General features: G+C 42.9%; 2 gene segments (V, D, J or C); both read right to left on the bottom strand.

Annotated features, from left to right (window-relative positions):
- LOC131273778 (immunoglobulin kappa variable 3-20-like) overlaps positions 1–12186 on the bottom strand; it is a 1006205-nt gene that overhangs the window by 961618 nt on the left and 32401 nt on the right.
- On the bottom strand, positions 11339–11972 carry LOC101420299 (immunoglobulin kappa variable 3-20-like). The segment is given in 2 exon segments: positions 11339–11682; positions 11866–11972. Coding segments are annotated over 2 exon segments (393 nt in total).

The raw sequence follows: 12186 nt of genomic DNA, 5'->3' as shown, positions 1-12186 counted from the left end.
GGCATTGGGGCAGTTGAGCAAGTTAGGCCCTGAACACTATTCCATCTATTTCTGGAAGTGGCTCCTCAGGAAACGAAGGTTGGCTGTCACTGTGGGCACCAAGGTGGAAGGGAAAATGGACGTTAAATGTGTGGAACCAAAGTAAAAGGGGGGCAAGAGAGGAGTTTTTTGAGAGTACACAAGGATGGATATAAAATATGTAATATTACACCATAACATATAGGAGATGACAGACTGATAATGTAAACCATAATGTAAAACATAGGATAACTAAAAATGTAAAGAACTGTGTATCCTAAAGTATGCACCATAATGTAAGCACAGATATTACCTTGTTAGAAAGCTAATATCTCAGACTCTGTACATCACCTTAAGTAAATATGATGTGAAAAGGGTGTAAGAGTATCGCTGTGGAAGGAAAAAGGTTTTGTGGTGGATGTATGGGAGTGCTGTATATTATATATATGCATTGCTGTGGTCTAGGACTCCTGTGAAGAAATGCTGAATAATTAGGGGGGGAAAAAAAAAAAAAAGATAGGATGTGGAATTTTTTCAAGTCAACATTCATTATCTAAGTTCTTTATCTAACTTTATCCAAGTTCTTTATCCATCCTTTAAACCCATCGCTATATACCATTCCCTAGTAAGGGACCATGACATTATATTGGGCTTCAAATTTCAGGGAGTTCTGGACCACAGAGTGTTTCAACAATGGCAATGGAGGGATACTGGTATGGGATACCAATGACAGGTGATATATGGCTGACAGGGAGCTGTACAGAACATATGTCCAGGGTGCATGGTAATGATTGGATATACTCATAGTGGCAACAATTAAAAACCACAGCAGGGGGGTACTGGGTTCCTAGCCAGTGGTGCTCTGTCGTGGTCCCTAGGGGAGCAGCGACAGTCTCCCAGGTACAGCGGCGGGGACCGGGAGGGAGTGAGGGTTCAACAGTGAGCCCCTGATGCTAATGACTATGCTTGTGAGCTGATAAACCTAAAATAAGAACAAGGCCTAGAGCAACATTGTGCCTGGGAATTTCCTCCTGTCAGCCTTCATGTTACTCAAATGTGACCAGTCTCGAAGCCAAACTCAGCATGTAAATGCAATGCCTTCCCTCCAGCGTGGGACATGACACCCGGGGACGAGCCTCCCTGGCAACGAGGGACCACTATCAAATACCAACTGATGATGCAACTGGAAAAGGACCTTATACGGAAGGTTCAATGCGGATCAGCAGAATATCCATGTCTACATAAAATAACATGACTTTAAAATGCTGTTTGACCTAAAGTAAGGGGGAAATGGAAAGGAGAAATGAGTTTATATGGCTACGAGTTTCTAAAAAAGAGTCTGGAGGCTGGCAGAAGGATTGCCCTCATGCACAACTGAGCAGAGTCAGAGAGACAGATAAAGCAGATACAACCCCCAGATATTGGTTCCTTTGAAGGCTAAAGAGACCCATGAGAGTTATGGCCATGGCCGATGGGGTTAACTACCAGGGCAGATGGCCCCTCTTTGGAAATGGTGTTTATGTGTGATGAATCTGGACTCAGATGGGATCTCCCTTCATAAGACTTTCATGCTAATGTGCTGGAGGTGCAGTTAATGTTGGGATTTAAGATATATTTAGGGGATTTGAATCTCTGGACTGACAATGTGATAGCCAGGTCCTGAGCCTCAACAGACTCCAGCACCTACAATCTGATTTATTGGACTTACCACACTCAGCTAAGATGGAGTTGAAGAAGGACAATCACCACACCATGGAGCCTAGAGTGATTACAACTGAAAATGGGAGGATTGCATCCAGCATCCATGTGGAATTTGAGCCTCCTCTTGACATAGAGGTGCAATGGACACAACCAATCCAATGTCCACATAGAAGAGGTGGTATTGGATTGAGAAAAGTGGACATGGTGGATGATGGGTATGGGGAAAGGCAGGAAGAGATGAGAGGTGGAGGTGTCTTTGGGACATGGAGCTGCCCTGGATGGTGCTTCAGAGGCAATCACCGGACATTGTAAATCCTCACAGGGCCCACTGGATGGAATGGAGGAGAGTATGGGCCATGATGTGGACCATTGACTATGAGGTGCAGAGGTGCCCAAAGATGTACTTACCAAATCCAATGGATGTGTCATGATGATGAGAACGAGTGTTGTTGGGGGGGGAGAGGGGGGGTGGGGGAGCGGGGTTGAATGGGACCTCACATATGTATTTTTGATGTAATATTATTACAAAGTCAATAAAAAAAAAAAAAAAAGACACAGCAGATAGACACAGAGAACAGACAACCGGGGTGGGCGGGGGGATTAAATAAATACATAAATCTTAAAAAAAAAAAGCAAAAATGCCACACTGTGGCTGGACATTTGTTACAGGTAAGATAATGTCATCTTATTATTACCACCTCCATAGTGTACATTTGGCACACATTTTGCATACTGCCCCATTATCAACAAAGTACATCTTTGGCATAGTTGCGAGAATATTATATTACTGTTAACCACAATCCATAGTTCACTCCAGCTGTATTTTTCCCATGCTTCCCCACATTCCCACCACCCTGCAATAATGATATACATTAGTTCCCTGAGACCTTGTTCAATTTTTTCCATTCTTTTCTTCCTCTGTTCTTTTGCATGTTCACTTTCAGAGGCCATTTCTTCAAGCTCACCAATCCTTTCTTCTGCCTCCTCAAATCTGCTATTTATGATTCCAATATTTTTTATTTGACTTATTGCATCATTCATTTCTGTAAGATCTGCTTTTTTTCTATGTATCCCTTCAAATTTTGCTTTGTGCTCACCCAGTGTCTTCTTAATATCCTTAATCTCTTTAGCCATCTCAGTGAATTTATTAAGGAGATTTGTTTGTACATCTATGATTAGTTGTCTCAACTTCCTTTATGTCATCTGGAGGCTTATCTTGTTCTTTTAACTGGGCCTTATCTTTCTGTTTCTTGGTATGGATTATAATTTTTGCTGTGTCTTGGCCTCCGGTTTACTAGAGTATTTATTCTAGATGCAGTTTTTCTCATTAGTTTTAGGCTTCCTGCCCTTTCTCCCTTGCTGCTTGTGCACTAGGAGCCAAGGATGTAGTTGGTGTTAGAAGATATGGAGGCTGAAGCTGCCCTCATTGCACCAGGTACCAAGGAAGCTTCTCCCAACTTTCTCCTTTGCCAGGGGTAGGGACAAAGTCACAGCTTTGTGGAATAATACAAGTTGTGCTGGCCTAGACTGTAGCTGCCCTGAGAAACCGATGATGTTTCACATCCTTTTCTCCCTTGCCTTGGGTAGGGGTGGAGCTGATGGTATGGGCAACAATCTATGCAGTTCAGGTCCAAATGTGACCACAGTTGCCCTGGTAGAATTCTGATTATTCAATCTTTGCCAGCCAAATGTACCTGCGGTTACCCTGATAGGCTTGTGCAGGGTCCGCCAGCCCCCTCCCTGCGAGAGTTGGGACTGAAGCCTGGGCTAAGGTTTCAGGGTGATCTGGGTAAAATAAACTGGTTTCACAGTCACTGTGATTTCTTTCAGCCTGGTTTCCCTTCACGCTGGGGACAGGATCAAAATGGAGGACAAAGGCCTCTTTCAGATTCAACAGTTTCAAACTTCAGATGTTCTTAGGGTTATACTTCAGTGAGCCAAATTTACTCATCAGTAGCTGAAAGTGGCCAAACATCTCTTCCCCATCCTCTGTTTTCGGGAATGGAGCTTCCAATTCCAGCCGCAGAATTGCTCCTGGACGACTTGCATTGCCAACATCCAGTGATCAATTGCCTCTGTCTGAGATTGGCCAGTAATTTCCTAGAGAGGCTGCCGCAGGTCCCCCAGCTTCCTCCCTGTAGAGGTGGGGTTGGGCCTAGGCTAGAACTGCAATATGGCCTGGATGGACCAAAGCCAGTCCCCACCAGCACTGTGATTTTCAGTCATCAACGCTTCCCCTCTGCCAGGTGCTGAGTTAAGATGACAGCTACTGGCCTCTTTCTCACTTGAACATATTCAAACTTTAGTTGTTCTTAGGGTTATAGTTTTGTCCACCAAATTTACTCAGCAGTAGCTGAAGTTGGTGCCCAACCGTCTCTTCCTTCCCTGTTTTTTGGAAGTGGAGCTTTCAATTCCAGCTGTGGACAAGCACCCAAAGCGACTTTGGCCTACCGTGGAAGATGGGCACCAGACCTGGTGGCTTGGAGTGCTCTACTTACGAGGCTTCTCTGCAGATGAGCAGTCTCATCCTTCCATTCCTTCCAGTATGTTGTAGGATGCGCTTCTGGTCTCCTGGAGCCCCCAAGAGGGTGCTAGCTCCCTCTTAGCTAGCTCCTCTTAGTTAGCTCCAGAGCCCTGAGTGTTTACTAACTGTGCCCTGTATCAGGAGCTAACTCTAGACACTCCTTCCTCTGACTCATCTTGCTGGCTGTTCTCTCAGGTTATGCACATTGTTAAAAGAATATATGTAGAAATATAGTTGAGGATATTATGAGGAATTGGAAATATTCCAAAGTTCCCATTTATTTGATCCTAATGCACTTGTTTCTTGTACAGCACCATGGCCCTGTAATAGAATCCGGTTGGAACCAAACTTTTCTAATTTAAGTGAAAGGCCTATTAGAGGTCCTCAAGAATTATAAAATTTCAGACTCCAGATCCAGACTCCCTTCCCTCATTATTGGTTTGTGCTCTCCTAAACCAGAAGATTTTTGAGAATGTTATATAATCAAAAACAATGTCAGCTGTAGCTGAAAGGGGCAGAAATTAAAGAAGGCTGGAGAATTACAAAATTCTACATACTGATAAAACTATGAACTTCAAAAAACTTTTGAAGAAAAACAGAATATGATACCTTATTTTGCCAGGCTGCTATCATAGGTATTACAGAATGGGATGGCTTGAACACTGAGAAATTTTAGGCCCACAGCTTTGAGGTTAGGAGAACTCCACTACTGAGAAAGCAGCAAGGCAATGCTTTCTCCCTAAACTCTGTAACATTCCTGTGCCGGTTACCAGAGATCCTTCAGGTTCCTTGGCTACTATCCCTGCCTTGCTTTCATAGCAATGTCCTCTCCTTTCTCTTCTGGTTTCTGTTGACTTCTATCTTCTGGCCCCTCCCTGTGGATTCTGTATCTTTGAATGAATGTATCATGCTTATAACAGAATCCAATGATCTGGATTATGGTCCCCTTTCAATCAGGTGGGCCACATCTTAACTCACATAACATATTCAAGGTCCTATCTACAATGTGCCCACACAGACAGGAATATTGACAATGATTTAAAAAAACGTATACAATATAATCTATACCAGATAGCACAGAGGGCAACTCTGCAGGGAGAGTTATAACAAACATGAGCTCAGAGGCCAGAGACCTGGGTACAGAAGCCAAAGCCCAAGGCCCAGAGGGCAGAGATGAGTCACCAAGGACAATCCATAGGCCACAGAGATGACCCCAGGCAATGAATCTAACAGAACTTAAAGATTTCAGAATTACTTGGGAGCTGTGCTTCCTTTCTTCCTTTCATCCTCTCCCTTTTGGAATCAGGATGTCTGCAACATTTATACTATGAGTGCCCCACCAGGGTATTTTGGAATCAGTAAAATTATTTTCTTGTTACTGGTTAACATAGAGAAATGAATTTACCCCAGATTGGGCCCTCCTGAGATCCAATGCCTCAATGCGTACATAGGTATTGAGCTAGGCCTGTAAAATACAATCAGGGGACCCTGAGCAGAAGTGCCTGCCGCAACAGAGGGTCTAGTAGGTAAGGAGGGAGAGTGACAGACAAGACCTTCAGAGGAGATTCTGAACCTGTGCGGCCAGGATTATATCTTTATATCATATTTGGAGAACAATAGCAGGGACCAGAGGAAGGGAAGGAGAAAGTGAAGGAGTCAAAATAGGAAAGTTTAAATAAAGGAGGCACAGGAAAGAGGTAGTTGATCCATCAGGGAATGAAACATTCTGATATGGGCTTTCATTTCACCTTTTGGAGCATGAAAATAGCCATCAGAAGAATCTAGAATTAGTCTGCCAGGTGGTACAAGACATGTGGTGCAGTCAACCCAAAGTCAGGCTGGTGGCCAGCTAAGGAGCATGTGAAGGAGATCAAAGACAATTGAGCCTAGAACACAGACCTCAGGGCCCTGCCAGATAACTATATACCGTGAGTAGGCTCAGATGAGTCAGCCAGGCCCCCATATGAATAGACTGCACAGCTCACCAGAAAATCACCAGCTAACGCTTTATGACACTGGTGTTGGGCATGATATCTTACATGACAGTGGCTATCTGCTATAGTTTCATCTTTTAAATTGTTATTCATTGTTAAACCACAATCTCCTCCCCAGACCTATTTTTCATCCTATCACTAAAAAATGGCATAGTGTATATTTTTCATATGTGCTTTTTTCTCATCAAATACAATGATAGGAGGGATTTTTGCAACTGACAGAGCACCCATTTAATAAATGTTTCTTGAGTGAATGAATGACATGGATTCAATGATTAAAATACCTCTCATTAGTAAGAGTAAAGAGTAGTTATGTGTTTCAGAGTGTTTGGTGTATTCTCCTCTGGTTTTAAGAGACATTTGGTGAAACTAAATTTTATCCACCAACATATTTATGAAGAAACTTCAGAAATAATACTAGAATATCTGGAGTATTCCACCAGCACACTGAGAATAATGTGTTAATTAAAGTTTATCCAGGGAAGCTGATGTGGCTCTACTGATAGAGCATCCACCTACTGCTTAGGAGGTGCAGGGTTCAAACCCAGGCCCTCCTGGCCCATGGGGTGAGCTGGCCCATGCACAGTGCTGATGGGCACAAGGAGTGTCAAGCCATGCAGGGGTGTCCACCATGTAGGGGAGTCCAATGTGCAAGGAGTGCACCCCAAAAGGAGAGCCACCCCATGCAAAAAAAGCACAGCCTGGAGAGCTGATGCAGCAAGATGATTCAAAAAATGAGACAGGTTGCTGGTGCCACTGATAAGAATACAAGTGAACACAGAAGAACACACAGGGAATAGATGCAGAGAGCAAACAACGGAGGTGGGCAGGTGAAAGGAGAGAAATAAAAAAATAAATAATAAATAATAAATAAACTTAATCCAAATTGTTCAGGTTACAGCAGACTTAAGAACCATGAATTCCTTCAGTGGCAGAGGATGGTAAGAGAGAAAGTTGACAATTGGTGATAGAGTTCACGAGGAAAGTTCTCACACATTTCTAGAAAATTAAAGCTGAAGAATTAGAGAGTTGCCATGAAAGAATGAGAATAGCTGAAAGAGATGGAGAAAAGAAAAAGGGCTTTACAAAAGGAGACAGACTTTCAGTTATTCTAGAAACATTTGGATATAGACTGTTCTAGTTAGCCAGACAAAAATGGGCTGGCTTCCACAAGAGGTATTTATTAACTTACAAGGCTTATAATTTTAAGACTGAGAAAAATGTCTAAATTGAGGCATCATCAGGCAATGCTTTCCTCCCAAAGACCAGCTGCCAGTGGTGCTAGAATCCTCTGTCACATGGCAAGACACATGGAGGCATCTGCTTATTTCTTCTGTAACTTCCAGGTTTCACTGCTTCAGATTCTTGCTGCCATGGCTTTCTCCTTGTTTGTCTGAATCTCATTCTCTTATAAAAGACACAAGTATAGGGACTGAGACCCACAGTGAACCAGGCATGAACTGAAGTAACCTACTCAAATGGTTCAACCTACAATAGATTACACCTTCAGAACAGATTCACCTTAAGATTCTACTTTACTGAGGTCCGCACTGCTTCACACCATCAAAGATATATATTTTATTTGAATTATTTTTTCTGTTTTAAACAGATAGAGCATACAACATTAAGTAATATTGTAAAGAATAAAATTATATATGTGTCATTTCAAGTATATGGGAATAAGATGAAGTAAACACAAACCTTATAATATAGAAAACATTTAATTTTTGGCATTTTATGGTTCAACCATTTTATAAGAGAACTATAGAAATAACGGGACAATTGCAGGAATATAAAGTTCACTGGATGGTTGGGGCTTTACGGGTTTGAGGGTGGCTGGGGAGGGACGGATGGGTAACGTTGCCCAAAAGTGGGGGGAGGGAGGGGTAGCATACGAACACAGGAGAGGGTCAGGAGGTGGTGGAGAGTAAAATGCCGAGAAAATCATATCAAAATATAATAAAGAGGGTTACCTGTTTAGAATGCTCGGAGGGGAGGGTCTGATGCAGGACGGGCTCCTGGGGAATGTCTAAATGCTCATTCTGCCAGAGTGGGTGACACCATGGGGTGGAATCCCAAGTAGTGAGAGTGGGGGTGGACCCACATCCTGGGGAGGACTAATGCCATCAAATAGAGGGAACTGTATCCCTCGAGAGAAAGGGTGGCTCCCAGGGCATTGGGGCAGTTGAGCAAGTTAGGCCCTGAACACTATTCCATCTATCTCTGGAAGTGGCTCCTCAGGAAACGGAGGTTGGCTGTCACTGTGGGCACCAAGGTGGAAGGGAAAATGGACGTTAAATATGTGGAACCAAAGTAAATGGGGGGCAAGAGAGGAGTTTCTTGAGAGTACACAAGGATGGATATAAAACATGTAATATTACACCATAACATATAGGAGATGACAGACTGATAATGTAAATCATAATGTAAAACATAGGATAACTAAAAATGTAAAGAACTGTGTATCCTAAAGTACGCACCATAATGTAAGCACAGATGTTACCTTGTTAGAAAGCTAATATCTCAGACTCTGTACATCACCTTAAGTAAATATGATATGAATAGGGCGTAAGAGTATCACTGTGGAAGGGAAAAGGTTTTCTGGTGGATGTGTGGGAGTGCTGTATATTATATATATGCATTGCTGTGGTCTAGGACTCCTGTGAAGAAATGCTGAATAATTAGGGGAAAAAAAAAAAAAAAAAAAAGGATAGGATGTGGAATTTTTTCAAATCAACATTCTTTATCTAAGTTCTTTATTTAACTTTATCCAAGTTCTTTATCTATCTTTTAAACCCATCGCTATATGCCATTCCCTAGTAAGGGATCATGACATTATATCGGGCTTCAAATTACGGGGAGTTCTGGATCACAGAGTGTTTCAACAATGGCAATGGAGGGATACTGGTATGGGATACCAATGACAGGTGATATATGGCTGACAGGGAGCTGTACAGAACATATGTCCAGGGGGCATGGTAATGATTGGATATACTCATAGTGGCAACAATTAAAAACCACAGCAGGGGGGGTACTGGGTTCCTGGCCAGTGGTGCTCTGCCGCGGTCCCTAGGGGAGCAGCGACAGTCTCCCAGGTACAGCGGCGGGGACCTGGAGGGAGTGAGGGTTCAACAGTGAGCCCCTGATGCTAATGACTATGCTTGTGAGCTGATAAACCTAAAATAAGAACAAGGCCTAGAGCAACATTGTGCCTGGGAATTTCCTCCTGTCAGCCTTCATGTTACTCAAATGTGGCCAGTCTCGAAGCCAAACTCAGCATGTAAATGCAATGCCTTCCCTCCAGCGTGGGACATGACACCCGGGGACGAGCCTCCCTGGCAACGAGGGACCACTATCAAATACCAACTGATGATGCAACTGGAAAAGGACCTTATACGGAAGGTTCAATGCGGATCAGCAGAATATCCATGTCTACATAAAATACCATGACTTTAAAATGCTGTTTGACCTAAAGTAAGGGGGAAATGGAAAGGAGAAATGAGTTTATATGGCTACGAGTTTCTAAAAAAGAGTCTGGAGGCTGGCAGAAGGATTGCCCTCATGCACAACTGAGCAGAGTCAGAGAGACAGATAAAGCAGATACAACCCCCAGATATTGGTTCCTTTGAGGGCTAAAGAGACCCATGGGAGTTATGGTCATGGCCGATGGGGTTAACTACCAGGGCAGATGGCCCCTCTTTGGAAATGGTGTTTATCTGTGATGAATCTGGACTCAGATGGGATCTCCCTTCATAAGACTTTCATGCTAATGTGCTGGAGGTGCAGTTAATGTTGGGGTTTAAGATATATTTAGGGGATTTGAATCTCTGGACTGACAATGTGATAGCCAGATCCTGAGCCTCAACAGACTCCAGCACCTACAATCTGATTTATTGGACTTACCACACTCAGCTAAGATGGAGGTGAAGAAGGACAATCACCACAACATTGAGCCTAGAGTGATTACAACTGAAAATGGGAGGATTGCATCCAGCATCCATGTGGAATCTGAGCCTCCTCTTGACATAGAGGTGCAATGGACACAATCAATCCAATGTCCACATAGAAGAGGTGGCATTGGATTGGGAAAAGTGGACATGGTGGACGATGGGTATGGGGAAAGGCAGGAAGAGATGAGAGGTGGAGGCGTCTTTGGGACATGGAGCTGCCCTGGATGGTGCCTCAGAGGTAATCACCAGACATTGTAAATCCTCACAGGGCCCACTGGATGGAATGGAGGAGAGTATGGGCCATGATGTGGACCATTGTCTATGAGGTGCAGAGGTGCCCAAATGTACTTACCAAATCCAATGGATGTGTCATGATGATGGGAACGAGTGTTGTTGGGGGGGGAGAGGGGGGGTGGGGGGGTGGGGTTGAATGGGACCTCACATATATATATATTTTTAATGTAATATTATTACAAAGTCAATTAAAAAAAATAAAGTATTTGAATTGTTGCTAAAAAAAATAAATAATAAAAAAAAATAAAGTTCACTGGAAAATTTTATATCCAAACTGAAATCAGCATATGTCATTGACTGAGCATCGTCCCTTATAACCTAAACAGTCTTCAATGAGTATAATATATTAAGGCACCCACAATTACTATTTGACGGCAATAAGAAATCAAAACAGTTATCTAAATAAAAAAAGAAGGTAGAGTAGTAAATCAAATCATCTTTTGTGACAATGAAAAGAAAGGCTTGGATGGCAATGTGTCCAGGGAAGAAAGAGGAAGGGAGGAAAATGACCTTCCACAGGGGAAGTTTTGAATATGAAGGATCAAGGATTTAATCTTGGAAAGGATCAGATTTGGAGGATGTTGGAGGAGAAGGAAGAAGATGGAAGGGACAAGGAAAGATGATGATGAATTTTTAAACATTAAGGAGATACAATGAATACAGAATCAATCCATCAGGGTGTAAAATTAAAAAGACCCTAGTCTAGAGGGTCAATTCAGTCATTTTATCTGGCCAAGTGAAAAAAGATTTCTATGCTACAGTTCCCTAAAGGATGTAGTTTCTCAGACAGATGGAGGAAGCAAACACATTCAAGTCTATCTGAGGAGGAAGCAGCTGGTGCTGCAAGATTCACTGCCCTACAGCCCTGGGGAGGAGGTTTGTGTTCGAAGTTGAAACACTGTGGTAGTATAGCCTTTATAATGCTGACAGTAATAATCTCCTGAATCTTCAGGCTGGAATCTGCTGATGGTGAGAGTGAAATCTGTCCCAGACCCACTGCCACTGAATCGATCAGGGACCCCAGATGGCCGAGTGGATGCAGCATAGATGAGCAGTTTAGGAGCCTGTCCTGGTTTCTGCTGGTACCAGGCTAAGTAGCTGCTAACACTCTGACTGGCCTTGCACTTGAGGGTGATGGTCTCTCCTGCAGATGCAGCCACAGAACCTGGAGACTGGGTCAACACGATGTCCCCACTGGCACCTGCAACCAGAAAAGAACGTAGAGCATACATTAAATCACAAATGTGTAAAATGCGTATCTAAATGTGGGTTTTCTTATTTATCATATATATTCAGATCTGCTTTAGATGAACTGGTTTGCTCATTCTGCATGTTAAAACAATTCTCCAGTTTTATAAAGATAATACTCTTCTAGACCTCTCACCTGAGGCCCAGAGCACCAGCAGGATGAGCATTTGGGAATGTGACATCATCTTGCTCACCCCTCTGATGTACTAAGTCCCCATCTCCAGGGAAACTGCATTAATAGAGCTCTGAGCAGACAACCAAGTCCCTGAGGAGCATATGCAAATCCAAAGAGAGTATAAAGTCAAATGTACCTGTGCAGTGAGTTGTAAAGATAAATAATGGTTGGAGATAAAAATACCATGACCACAGGAAATGTAACTACACGCCTGCAAAAGGCAAGAAAGCAAATTAGCACCACAACTTTCAACAATATTCAGCACAATTCGGAAAATGAAAT

Source organism: Dasypus novemcinctus, chromosome 17 (genome assembly GCF_030445035.2).
Source record: "Dasypus novemcinctus isolate mDasNov1 chromosome 17, mDasNov1.1.hap2, whole genome shotgun sequence".
Classification (NCBI taxonomy): domain Eukaryota; kingdom Metazoa; phylum Chordata; class Mammalia; order Cingulata; family Dasypodidae; genus Dasypus; species Dasypus novemcinctus.
Note: the sequence above shows the minus strand (reverse complement) of the source record. Positions and strands in the feature narration are given on the sequence as shown.